Source organism: Brassica napus, chromosome A9 (assembly GCF_020379485.1).
Source record: "Brassica napus cultivar Da-Ae chromosome A9, Da-Ae, whole genome shotgun sequence".
NCBI classification, from domain to species: Eukaryota; Viridiplantae; Streptophyta; class Magnoliopsida; order Brassicales; family Brassicaceae; genus Brassica; species Brassica napus.
Genome location: NC_063442.1, coordinates 36970295 through 36984075, shown reverse-complemented (window position 1 = coordinate 36984075; position 13781 = coordinate 36970295). Strand labels below are relative to the sequence as shown.

General features: G+C 31.0%; 2 protein-coding genes across 4 annotated transcripts; both read right to left on the bottom strand.

The window, feature by feature from the left end:
- Positions 1–4500: 4500 nt before the first annotated feature.
- Positions 4501–8740, bottom strand: LOC106368405 (beta-glucosidase 16-like). Of its 2 annotated transcripts, XM_013808361.3 has the most exons (12): positions 8315–8740; positions 8175–8244; positions 7937–7995; positions 7780–7855; positions 7626–7703; positions 7396–7483; positions 7050–7305; positions 6251–6584; positions 6080–6111; positions 5629–5731; positions 5419–5515; positions 4501–4851 (listed from the first exon to the last, which is right to left on the bottom strand). In XM_013808361.3, the coding sequence occupies exons 1-12, from the start codon at positions 8459–8461 to the stop codon at positions 4647–4649; spliced, it is 1545 nt and encodes a 514-aa protein (XP_013663815.1). In that variant the 5' UTR covers positions 8462–8740; the 3' UTR covers positions 4501–4646. The 2 variants fall into 2 exon arrangements, with proteins under 2 accessions (XP_013663815.1, XP_013663816.1); XM_013808362.3 differs by lacking the exon at positions 7937–7995 and having other exon boundaries at positions 8315–8364.
- A 1037-nt stretch (positions 8741–9777) lies between these two features.
- LOC106368407 (beta-glucosidase 16) lies at positions 9778–13781 on the bottom strand. 2 transcript variants are annotated; one of them, XM_013808363.3, is made up of 12 exons: positions 13477–13781; positions 13329–13398; positions 13075–13133; positions 12922–12997; positions 12757–12834; positions 12537–12624; positions 12192–12447; positions 11485–11818; positions 11363–11394; positions 10422–10524; positions 10217–10313; positions 9778–10103 (listed from the first exon to the last, which is right to left on the bottom strand). In XM_013808363.3, the coding sequence occupies exons 1-12, from the start codon at positions 13621–13623 to the stop codon at positions 9899–9901; spliced, it is 1545 nt and encodes a 514-aa protein (XP_013663817.1). In that variant the 5' UTR covers positions 13624–13781; the 3' UTR covers positions 9778–9898. The 2 variants fall into 2 exon arrangements, with proteins under 2 accessions (XP_013663817.1, XP_013663818.1); XM_013808364.1 differs by lacking the exon at positions 13075–13133 and having other exon boundaries at positions 13477–13526.

Genomic DNA, 13781 nt, shown 5'->3' with positions numbered 1-13781 from the left:
GTCAAATATCACCCTGTAATTTAATATTCCAAACTAGATATAAACCCGCGCTGTGCGCGGATATTGTTCTGTCGAATTTTTATACATATTTAGTAATAGATTATATGTCTATAATATTTTTATGTAATTGACTTTTACATAATAAATTTTATAGATATATTGAATTGTGTTGTTGTTACAAAATATCATGTACATGTTTATTTTTCTATTCACAAATTTTTAATGTTGTACATGGTGTTTTTTTTCTAATGTTAGATGTTGCGTTTGTAATTTAATATTTTGATTTAGAAATGTAATTTCGATTTTTTATAAATAAATTTTTAAAAAAATTTAAACTATTTTATTAAACTATTTTAACAAATTAATATGATTGTCTTTGTAACTATTTTTGTTGTTAAAAAGATCTGACATATTTGACGCAAATATTGTAAAGAATTACTTTTAAGATATAGCCATATGAGTCCAAGTTTTTGAATGTGAAGTGTGGTATTGTATTAGGTGCTGGAATATTATTTATACTGACTTGGTTAAGGGTGGACGTTCGGTATCCATTCAGGCTCGGTTCGGATCTATTCGGATTTTATGTTTTTGGAGTCAAAGATTTCAGCCCAATTCGGGTACTTAATTTCTAAATTTCGGTTCGGATTCGGCTATGATCTTTGCGGGTTCTGTTATGATCTTTGCGGGTTCGATTTAGGTTCAAATAACTCATTTAAATTATTTTTAAAATTTAAAATTCATTATATATTTAAAATTACTCAAAATCTATTAACAAAATAAAATATTACATATAAATTTTAATAATATATGTTAAAATACCTAAACTTAACATATAAATTGGTTTGGTTTGAATATTTGGATAGAAAATAAATAAATATTTTAAGTATTTTTTAGTGTTTTGAGTATAGTTTAACTATTTTAAATATTTACTGACCATTTGTATATAATTTCAAGTATTTTGGATAACTTAAAAGTATTATATATATTTTGAATGTTATTAATATACATTAAATCTAAAAATAATTAATATATGGGTTTATAAATCTATTTCAGATACATTCGGGTACCCGAAATATTTCGGTTCGGATCTTGTTCGGTTTTATTTCTTTAAATACCAAAATTTTGAACCCGTTAGGATATTTAATAAATTTTTGTTCGGGTTCGGTATTATTTTTCGGATTGGGTTCTGGTCAGGTCTTCGGATTCAAGTTTTATGCCCAGCCCTAGACTTGATACCAAAAAATAATTAGGTATAATGAGTGTCGTTAGGATCGGATATTCTGATTTACATATTTGAAAGATCGATGGCATATTCTCATTTCTATATTTTGTAGAAATTGTTATAAAAAAGTTAAGATATATAATATTTCGAATGTAGATTGGAAATTAATAAATAGATAGCTCAGAATTTAAGGAAAAAAGTCTTAAAAATTATATATCTTCTTATCAAATATAACAGAATAACAAAATAAAGAAATCTAATTAAAATGTTTGTGGTTTTTTTTGTTTGGAAGACATGTAATAAAGATTTGATGAAACCTATTCTTAATAACATGTTTCTAATGTTCTTTATTTGTTACGAAAAAACTAATCTAACATAAAAAGACACGTGTATAAATTGTAGTGGTTTATGATAAACAAAAAAACTTATGTAACATAAAAGATGATCATGATATAATCTCTATATGATTGAATCTTATAAACTGTAACCATTGTGTTCATATTGGCTGGTTTCTCTAAGTTTAACAGAAAAGAAAGTGATCTCATACTAAATGTTCGTCATTGTAAGAAAGAACCAAGCAGTAAGCATTGTTTGCTATCAAGCGGACAAATTATAGTGTACTCTCTTTTTTTTGAACATGTACTATGATGAAATATGGACAAAAATATTAAGTAATCTGATGAATCATGTTGCAGTTTATGATCTCAAGAGAAGGAAATATGATCATTTATACGAAGATGAGGTCTATTTATGGTCTTGTATTGTTAATGTAATAGTAGATAACCGTGAGTTTTGTTTTTGTATTGTTAATTTCGGATAATGAGATTGGTTAAGTTTTAATAGATTTAATGTTGGTTTAGTTTTAGTTGTCCGGTCCTTTAATCTTAGTAGTGTATAATAATAATTAGATATAACAAATTTGTAATGGTCCATAAATTAAGTAGCTTTCTAACAAAAATGAAAGAGTCCAAAATTTAAATGACAACTTTCAACAGTAGATAAATTTAGGACCCTAAATTAATAGATTAGATTTAATGGAGACTAGGAAATCACCCGCCTTAAAACGCTGGATATGTTTTTTTTTTAATTTTCAATTTTTTTTTAATTTTCAAAATCGACAGAAGATTATTGCAAATGTTAGGGTTTGTATGTTGATAATATGGGATTCGAATCTGCATTTATTTTTGACAAATATATATTATATATGTTACTAATTTGAGTTTAATAAAATACTTTGTTTTATTATCACGCTCACTAAACAATTTATTATGCAGAATTAATTAACATATTTTAACTATTTTAATTCCTTTTAATTTTTTTTGGATATCTATATAATAATAAAATGTAACCATATTTATAGAGTTTAATAATTAAAACAATAATATTTTTTTGACAAATTTTAATTTTAAAGGGGAGATTTAGGAGAATATATTTCAGAACATCATGTTTGATTTAATAGATTAGATTTTTGATTGATTAAAGTAATATATCAAATAAGACATATTAATAATCTATAATTAGTCGAACATAGACTTTGTACAATAGATAGAAATAAGACTCTAAATTAATTGAATAGATACCAAAAAAACATTTTCATGAAATTTTGACTTTTGAGCCATGTCTGCAATATATTAATATCCGGTTATTTAATGGGAAAATATATTTCTGTGAATACAAATACTTTCATTTGATTAATAGTACGTGTCACCGTTATCCAAAAACCATGCTAATATTTGGTATCTTTTTAGTTTTATTGGCTGGCTATTTTACAGAAACTAGTTTTCTTTTATCCCACGTATGGTGGAAACTTCGCCACTAGCCTAACTCCAATTTTTATTCCACGTATGGTGGAAACTAATTTTCACTGAAATTCAATTTCAAATTGGAGTCGAACTCCGTTCCTTTTTTTGTCCAAAACTCCTTTTCCTTTAGTGCCAAAGTCCAAAGATACGGGGGAGCGTACCACTAGCCTATTGAATCTCAGTGGCATGAATGAGATATGAGTAATTTTTTTTTAACATTTCATTGATTTTTTTTGTCAACTAACATTTCATTAATTTAAACTTAGAAAATACAACAAAAAATGGAATTATCCATTCTCTTTCGTTATTCTAATAGAAAACAGATAAATTTTAAAAAGGATTTAGAGCAAATTTGCAATAAAACACCAATGCCTCAATATATTTTTTATTTATAAAAATTAAATTTCGAAATTTAGTCATATATATACATATTTGATTACAAATGCATTGAATTTGAGCATGTAATTGGTAACATGAAAAGAAAACAGCAATGATGTGATTTCCTTTTTCCCTTTTTACTGAGTGATCATATTGTATAGAAAATAGTGGCCTTTGAGGATTATAACATTTTAAGTTTCACTAAAAACGAAAAAGATGTGAGCAATAGTCCTTATCACATCCTATGAAAAAGAGATGAGAACACTTATTTGGCAGTGACATGTTCGCTTTTTAGGAAATTATGTATTTGTATAGGAGCAACTAAATTTCCAGCATAAAGAGATGGGCTTATAAATATATATACTTTTCATATTCCTTTCTGAATAGATATCCTCACTAAATTATTATTATATTTTCAAGTCATATATATATATATATATATATATATATATATATATATATATATATATATATATATATATATATATATATCTAAGGTGTTACCCAAATTATATATTACTAGTAAAATTGAACTAAGAAAAATGAAATAATGTGTATGATATATAGCCAAAATATAACTCAAATTTATATTATTTAACTATGGTAGGACCATTCCTCACATGACGATTTTTTTGGGCATTTTGATGCATGTATCCTAAGATGCATGAAACACCCAAAACAAAGTCTAATAACAAAAATAGGTTCATAAGATATCGAAATCAAAATCGGACAACAAAAGCGCATGAAACATTGAAGGAAACAAATAAATTAAAAATAGGAAAACAATCCTTCCAGTGAATGCAAGATATGTTTTTTTTTTAATCAAAACATATACAAATGACAGCTGCAGGAACAAAAATTATAGTAAACTTGGATATATAGAATTTTGATTTTTCACGGAACGTAAAGTTAATTTCCCTACGAAAAGATGATAGTGTCTAAGAAAGAAAAATAAAATAGTATTCATCAAGTTTTGTGACATGTCCAGTTATCAAAAACGAGATGAGAACAACAACTACAAATTGACCTGGATGTTTGTAGTTGTTCTCATGTCTTACGTTAATTCCTTTGTTGACCAGGATGTTTAGCTCTATATAATAATCATAAGCATGTATAGGAATATAAAAAAAAAATCAGTAGCGAAGCATAATTCAAATCCGGATAATAACACATGCTATAGCTGGTAACATTAATAGAGTTTATAAAAACGACTTGTTTTTTTCAATATAGAGGCCCGTGATTTACTAAATAACAGCCACTTGCTGATTAGTCCCATTATAGTCTCCCTTCAACCATCTCCTAAACCACCTAGCTGATTTCTTCGGATACCTCTTACGTCCATTTTCAAAATCCACAAACACTAGCGCAAACCTGACCGTGTATCCTTCCGCCCACTCGAAGTTATCCAACAACGACCATGCAAAATATCCTTTCACATGCACTCCCATCCTACATTTCATTTGAATCAAACTTTCGTTGGCCGAGCCAGCTAAGAAGCATGGGGTCATTTGACCCATATCAATTTTAAGAATTAATCAAATTTAAGCATAAATTTGTAATATATCTAAATTAATTGGTTGAGTTCCAGTATTTTGACCCCCTTCATATCTAGCAAAAACTACGTGTCTGTGGTCGGATGGTCAATGCGTTCGTGGATTTCCAAAGGATCCGAGTTCGAATCCGCATCACACCAGATTTCCACAGCGCGTGGCTAACGCTGCTTTCACATTCTCTCTCTGGAAAATGGTTTACCATTTTTTTTTAATATCTAGCAAAATTCATATATATATATAAACTTTTAACCCCATTGGTTTCTTTTTCTAGCTCCGCCAATTATAAATATGGTTTCAGTTAGTTTTTATATTATTTTCAAGTTAGATTTGTCAAAAAAATAGAACATATTATGATCATTTGGTTCGTTTTTTATAGAACTTTGGTTTGGACTGGATCATTTTAACCGATCAGGCACTCCTAATACTACGTGTTCATGAATGTGATCGAGAAAGGAGAACTTACGAGATAGCATCCTGAACCATCTTAAGGTGATGAGTATAGTAATCAATTCTCAAATCGTCGTTAAGAAATATTTGGCCAAGGTTTGCTTCATCCACTCCTACGTGATTTAAAGAAAGAGAGGATAAAGAATATTAGTCTGAACTATTATGCTCAGAAAAGTTTAATATGGCTTAATATATGTGTATATATATAGTAAACACTATTAATTACCGTTTTCTGTTATGTACAAGACGGGATCATTAAACTTGAATTTTGCATATAGTAAGAGATCACGAATACCCTTAGGATAAATCAAAAGCCAATCCGATCCAGCCTGAGATGAGTTATAAGATTTTAGACATGTTAAATGTACAACTACTTTTCATTTTTAACGTCCAAAGACTGTAAACGCATGCTTAATTAACAATGTCAATTCAACATATAAACTACTAAATGAGAAAGAGAGAGAGAGAGAAAATACTAAGTAAAAACCATTTCTCACTATCTATCACATTACATATGAGTTATGTACTTTATTGAATAATTATAATAGTTAACTATGATCAAATATAATCATATATATACGTTTTTGAATCATTGACTTAAATATCATGGAAAACTTAATTTGATCAGGAGATTTATATAATTCTTAGCTAAACAAAGATTAAAAGAATGATCTAACCTTTGGACCGATAGGCACTCCATTTCGCTCACCTAATACAATATCAACACACACACACACACACACACGCGTGATAAAACACACACACACACACACACAAATATGACGAATTCATTAAAGAAAATAGAGAAATAAACTTATACGCGTATAATAACCATATGGTTCACGGACCTATGACCATGACGCAGGAATCAGTGGACATGCTAATGTTTTCAGTTGCACATGGCACGTCTTTTACGTAGGACGATGAGTAATAGTTAATGCCTATGAAATCGTACGATCCTTTAAGCATTGAGGACTCTTCTGGTGTGAATGTAGGAAGACGGCCATCTTTCACATGGTTAACCATTTCAGTTGGATATTTACCGTTGACGATAGGCTCCATGAAGTAGTCGAATGTGAATGCAGTGGCTCGAGCTGTGGCTGAACGGTCAGCATATGAATCTGAATAAGGGTAGTGCCAATCTGTTTGTAAGGCGATACCAATTTCACCTTTCTGAGTTGCCTGTGGACACAATATTGTGAGTAAAATACAGTTATATGATTTATACTATTGAAACTTTTATGAGGGTTTCGTAACCAAAATTGAGATTCATAACTGGTCATGAGATACGATTAATTACAATGCTGTAAAAACTTGAACTATCTGGAATAGAGTAGGCACAGTACATTCAAAAAACATATTATAGCACAATATATAATAACAGAAACAGAGGGGAAAAGGACAGTAACATGTAATATATATCCTGAGCCGGATCTGAAATTAAAGGACCGTAAACATTTTAGGGTAATTTTAATATAAAATAAATCAATAACTGGATATTATGCGATAAATGTATAATAGCTTTTTGAAATTTGAAGATAAATATGAATATTTCATTCGACAGTGCCCATAACCGGTTCTGTAACATAGCTTAAACAAATTAAGTAGAAAGAGTGTATATATCTATAGATTATAGGATAAACATACCTGGTACTTTTCTCTGTAGACTTTGACAGCGGCTCCATGAGCGAGTAGAAAGTTATGGCCGACGATGTAAGGCTCGGTGGCTCCATCACCACCAAGGCAATTAGGATTTGTGAAACTAGAACATCTTCCAGGTGCCTTTTCACCTGTTAGATAACCTTGTTTTACCACTGTAAATGGCTCGTTTAGCGTCATCCAATGCTTTACTCTATCTCCAAACTTCTGGAAACAGAGCTCCGCATAGTCCCGGAAATCATTCCTGTTTCATTACCGAAGTATCAACCCAAAAAACACATAACCTTTCTGTTTTCATCTCTGTGAAGTATTGTTACAGAGATAAACGACTTACACAATCTCGGCCCCGAGGAAGCCACCGTAAGCAACTTCGAGTGCCTCTGGTAAGTCCCAGTGGAAGATTGTGACATATGGCTTCACTCCTAACTCATTTATAACATTTAACAAAAAAAAAGAGAGAACACTATGTGATGCGTTCTTGACAAGACTTGACAACTTTCAAGGGTTTTGGTAAGATCCTAAACATCAATGGTTCGTTAAACGCAAAAAGTCCTCTAGTATTACCTTTCAACAGAAGTTGATTAATCAAGTTGTTGTAATAGTTAATTCCAGCCTGGTTTATTCCACCTTTTAGATTCCCACCTAATTAACCACTTCACGTGATTAGTGTTCAAGAATCTAACAACTCTTACAAAAATATGATCGATCGATATCTTACGAGGCAGAATCCTAGACCAGGAGATTGAGAATCGGTAAGCATTGAAGCCAATTTGATGCAGCAAATTCACATCTTCCTGGTGTTCCGAAATTTTTTCATGAAGACAATGTGTAATGTTGGATGTATGATTGACTATTTTAGGTGAAGAAAGCAATACCTCGTAAAGGTAGTAAGAATCATCTGCAACGGACCCATTACTACCATCCATTATTTTCTCTGAAAAAAAAAACATTCATTGAATAAATTAGTCTCAAGATAAAAGGGAACAAAGTGGTTGATCATCATTAATCAATTTTCTGATATGATTGTAAGAATGTTTAAAGAGATTCAAAACGTTTAGTTTTTTTTTTTCTTTTGAAAACATACATTTAGGGTTTCGAATTAAGAAGGAAAACCTGGGAATTTTTCGGAGTAGGTATCCCATATACTTGGTCCTCTACCATCTTCATGAGCAGCACCTTCACACTACAAAGTCGAAAAGATAAACAAAACAACATATTTTTTTAACTAGAAGAAATAAGAAGAACTAGCTAACCTGATAGGCAGAAGTTGCAGATCCAAAAATAAAATCTTCTGGAAAATCATTTCTTCTTAATCTAGGTCTTGAGGACCGGTTCTTGGCGAAAACTCCATTGTATGCCAATGTAATGAGCAGCAGTAATAGGAGACCTTTACTCTTCATTATTCTTTTGATAAAAGTACTTTTTTATACGAATTTTTGGTTGTGAAAAACTTTATAAGAGAGTATTGGATTTGATAATTTGCATAAGTAGAGCAGGTGGAGGGACAGTGGGTATGAAGCAACTAGCAAATTTTTACTAATCGTTTCAAAATAACACATCCTATAAAACAAAACAAATATCATATTTATTATCTTAATTAACCAAAAGTCGTGTAACGTGGACACGAATAGTGATCTGGTCGACCGCAGGAGGAACGCACTTTTAATAGACTGGTTACCACACTGCATGATCCGAATTTTGCATATATTTTGATTAATGTTAGAGGGTGGACCGATCATCTGTTACGGTCTACCATATTAACAACTTGGACCAAAAGATAAGGCCAAATTAATCAATTAACTAGAGCTTGACCAGCGCATCCGCGCATGTATTTTTTTTATTTTTAAAAAATATATATTTGTCTTTTTTATAAATGTTAATATATATTTTTAAAATTTATCTGTATTAAATAATTTTTAGCATTTTTAAACAAAATAATTTCTAATTAATAATGAAATTTTTATTTTATTTTTTGATACGTCAATTATCATCTATATTTTTAAAATATGATTTGTGTGTTCGTGCGGATGTATTTTTATGGATCAAACTTTTAATGTAAAATAAAATTGTTATCTATGATTGTATTTGATTTATACGATATAAAATGCAATATATCATTTACATTTTGTGTTTTATATTATGTATTTTATAACATTTTCTTGTGTTTTTTGAAATAGTTAATTATACCAAAATTAGAAATAACCAACCACAATAATGGACATCATTTTTATATTTTTGGCATTGATTAAATATAATTTAATGTTTAGCTAGATTATAGGAAGTGTTTCTGAAAGAAATGACACTTGATTTATTGTACTTCAATTTAGAAAAATGCTAATAAAATAGAAGAAAAAAGATAATAATTAAAATAGACGGCTTAGTAATTAATCAGTGGCATAAAAATGTAAATAAGTTTGAAAACTAAAGAGAAATTTTAAATGGTACTTCTCTTTTTTTTTTTAATAATATAGATGATAAAATTTAGTTCTCAGAAGAAATTAAATCCATGACTGACGTGGATAGACACAAATCATGTGGATTTTTTTTTTAAAATAGTCCATGCATGAATCTCATGTTGAATGGCTTTATTATCTTTATTATCCATTTGATATGACTATTATATTAACTCCATTCTGTTTTCTTCAGCAGTGAATAAACTTCCCAACTTTTGTAATGAGCTCAATGTTTTTAATTTCGAACTATCCGACGCTCAGAATTATCAAAGTTTTTTCCAATATTAAAATTTAGCAACGTCAAACGAATCCCCCCCAAACAAGGAACGGTACAAATAGTAGATTACATCAATATTTATTAATAAATAGCTCATGAATTATATATTAAATAACAGCCACCTTCTGCCTCATCCCATTATACTCTCCCTTCAACAATCTCATAAACCACTTAGCTGATTTCTTCAGATACCTCTTACGTCCATCTTCAAAGTCCACAAACACTAGTCCGAACCGAACCGTGTATCCTTCCGACCATTCGAAATTATCCATCAGCGACCATGCAAAATATCCTTTCACATTCACCCCCATCCTATAATTTTATGTAAATATAGTCCTCAACGTGATTATCAATTTATAGAAAGGCAAACAAAACAGTTGAAACTATGTTATGCTTATATATGTGATAGGGAAGGGAGAGCTTACAAGATTGCATCGCTAACCATCTTAAGGTGATGAGCGTAGTAGTCAATTCTCAAGTCGTCATTAAGAAAGATTTCTCCAATGCTTGCTTCATCAACTCCTACATGATTTTAAAAAATAGAGCAGAACAAAGTAATATTAGTCTAAACTAGTTTTTAGTTATAAAAATTCAGTTATTTTAAAAGTAGATTTTCTAGATGTTATTTACCGTTTTCTGTTACATACAAGGCAGGATCATTGAATTTGAGTTTGGCATGTAGTAGAAGATCACGAATACCCTCAGGGTAAATCAAAAGCCAATCCGACCCAGCCTAAAGTAGACCATAGATTACAGAAATCATTACATATGTTCAGATAAACCACTGTTCTTTTAGATAAACAACTCTTTTTCAATGTCTAAAAATCACACTTTCAATACTACAAAAAAGAAAGTAAGAAATCTATCTAATAACATTAGTTTTTTATCCAAATTTTAAAACGATATATTAGGCATGGGCGTTCGGTGGACCGTTCGGTTTCGGTCCGGATAATTCGGATTTTCGGTGTTATGCTCAGAAGTACCATTTGGGTTTTACTAATTATCGGATCGGTTTCGGTTCGGTTCCTTTCGAGTTCGGTTCGGATCGGATGTAACCAATGTTTAAAATCGTCCAAAAATATTTTTTTTTAAACCTTAAAAATTGACAATTTTTTTTCAAAATATATAAATTGTTTACAAATCTAATTAAAAATTAGTTAAACTATCTAAATTAACTAAAAAGTATTCAAAATAACAATTAAAACAAACTAAAAAAATATTTTGAATATCCTAAAATATCTAAATCATCTTAAATATATAAAAACTTTAACATATTTAATTAATTTCGGATATCTTCGGATCCTAGTTCGGATGTCGGTTCGGTTCTGATTATAACCAAACACCAAAGTACTAAACTCATAAGTTCCGTTCGAATATTTTTGTATAACAGTTCGGATTCGGTTTCGGTTTTTCCGGTTCGGGTCTAGGTAGGTACTTCGGGTTGAGTTAAAAACGCCCAGGCCTACGATATATATTCGAAGTATTGGCGTAGACTATCATTTAAATCTTTGATTTGATTGGGAGATTTATCTAAATTATTGACTAAATTAAGGTGAATAGATTAATCGTACCGCTGGACCGATGGGTACTCCATTTCGCTCACCTAATACAACATAGAAAATATTATGAATTTTGATAATAATATTATTAATGGTCAATTTATATGTAAAAGAGAACCATATGATTCACGCACCAACGATGCTGACGCAAGAATCGGTGTTCATGGTGATGTTTTCGGTTGCACACGGCACATCTTTGACGTAAAAAGATGAGTAATAGTTAACGCCTACGAAATCATACGATCCTTTGAGGATGGAGGACTCTTCTGGTGTGAATGTAGGAAGACGACCGCCTTTCACATAATTGACCATGTCGGCCGGGTATCTACCATAGACGATTGGCTCCAAGAAGTAGTCGAAGGTGAAGGCCGTGGCTCGAGCCGCAGCTAATTTGTCAGCATGGGAATCTGAGTAAGGGTAGTGCCATACTGTGTTCAAGGCGATACCAATTTTACCTTTCTGAATCGCCTGCAAACACACAAGATTAGGAGCAAAACGCAGTCACAATTAACAACCGTCCAACTGAGACAAATAATACTTTAACCGTGGTAAAGAAACAGAGTAAACAGATTGGACTATTAAAAGTCCATCTGCTAATATGGATACGTGAACGTCTAGTTATTAATCTTAAACTTGAAATAAGATTGTCGCAGTATTACAAATATGTCACTAAAGTTATCTCTTCTATTTTTAACATAAAAAGGCTATTAGAACGTCTAATTATTTATCTTAAACTTTCAAATTTTTTCTATAATGTAAAAGGGAATTCGAAACCGTTTTAATAGAGTAAAGTGTTAAGAAAATTAATGTCTAGTCTAGTTCGGAAACAAGGCAAACATACCTGGTATTTTTCTCTGTAGATTTTGACGGCGGCTCCATGAGCAAGGAGGAAGTTATGGCCGACGATGTAAGGCTCCGTGGCACCATCACCGCCAAAACATTTAGGATTAGTGAAACTGGAACATCTTCCAGGTGCCTTTTCACCAATTGTATAACCTTCATGTACCACCGTAAATGGCTCGTTTAACGTCGTCCAATGCTTCACTCTATCTCCAAACTTCTGGAAACAGAGTTCAGCGTAGTCTCGGAAATCATTCCTGTTTCATTAGCAAAGGATCAACCACAACGTCAAAGAAGAATTTTCTTAAATCTTTGTGACGTGACTAATGTCGAATGAACGACTTACACAATCTCTGATCCAAGAAAGCCACCGTAAGCATGTTCAAGTGCCTCTGGTAAGTCCCAGTGAAAAAGTGTGACAAATGGCTTCACTCCTAACACATTTACAACATTACACAAACGAAACAAACATTAATTATCGTTCTTGGACGAATCTTGACAATTTTCAAGAACCTAGACATCACCAAGATTCCACCAAGAACTGAGATAGAGAGAATAGTTATTACCTTTAGACAGAAGTAGATTAATCAAGTTGTTGTAATAGTCGATTCCAGCTTGGTTAATACCTCCCTTTAAATCTCCACCTGACAAACAAAAGAAAAGTCAACAGCTAATCCATTCACAAATATTTAAACTCTCTAAAATAACTTCTTCGGATCTTAATATCTTACGAGGCAAAATTCGTGACCAGGAGATTGAGAATCGGTAAGCATCGAAGCCAATTTGATGCAGCAAATCCACATCTTCCTGGTTTTCCAAAAATATTTCATGAATAAAAAAATGTAATGTTTATTTGACCTTTTGTTGCGTTGAGAAGGCAATACATTGTAAAGATTGTAAGAATCATCAGCAATGGACCCATTACTACCATCCTTTATCTTCTCTGAAAAGAAGACAAAACATAAAATTAAATAATGTAATTTCAGGAAAAAGAGATCAATAATGTTGAATTGTTCATCATCAACCAGATCTTTTCATATGAATACCAATGTAAAATCAAGAAATAGGAAACCACATTTCAAGATATTTGAGTGTTGAATATTTAAAGAGATTCAAACAATTTATTGTTGAAAAAAACCTGGGAATTTTTCAGAGAAGGTGTCCCAGATACTTGGTCCTCTACCATCTTCATGAGCAGCACCTTCACACTGCAAATGGGGAAAATGTTAACAAAAGGATAAAATAAAACAATATACTTAATTATCTATATATAGTAAGAACTAAACCTGATATGCAGAAGTCGCAGATCCAAAAATAAAATCTTCTGGAAAATCATTTCTTCTTAGTCTAGGTCTCGAAGAGTGGTTCTTGGCGAGAACTCCAATGCAGGCCAAATTAATGAGCAACAGTAAAAGAAGACATTTACTTCTCATTTTTGGTTGTGTAAGTAAAACTTTATGAGAAAGGGAAATGTTTAGATTTGATATGTTGTAATAATGTTGTGTCTATAGATAGACTTGTTGGAGGAGAAAGATAGTGTACCGAATAACAATATTTTTTAACTAATTGTTTGTATTTATATACGTTTTTT

What these genes read in the sequence shown, in the direction of transcription:
- LOC106368405 (XM_013808361.3), bottom strand. Translation starts at nt 8,461, where the DNA reads ATGAAGAGTAAAGGTCTCCTATTACTGCTGCTCATTACATTGGCATAC. An exon ending in CTGCAACTTCTGCCTATCAG is followed by an intron (nt 8,245 to 8,314) that starts GTTAGCTAGTTC and finishes TCGACTTTGTAG; the next exon opens with TGTGAAGGTGCTGCTCATGA. An exon ending in TTCCTCGGGGCCGAGATTGT is followed by an intron (nt 7,306 to 7,395) that starts GTAAGTCGTTTA and finishes GTAATGAAACAG; the next exon opens with GAATGATTTCCGGGACTATG.
- LOC106368407 (XM_013808363.3), bottom strand. Translation starts at nt 13,623, where the DNA reads ATGAGAAGTAAATGTCTTCTTTTACTGTTGCTCATTAATTTGGCCTGC. An exon ending in TCTACAGAGAAAAATACCAG is followed by an intron (nt 11,819 to 12,191) that starts GTATGTTTGCCT and finishes GTGTGTTTGCAG; the next exon opens with GCGATTCAGAAAGGTAAAAT. An exon ending in ATGGTTAGCGATGCAATCTT is followed by an intron (nt 10,104 to 10,216) that starts GTAAGCTCTCCC and finishes ATAAAATTATAG; the next exon opens with GATGGGGGTGAATGTGAAAG.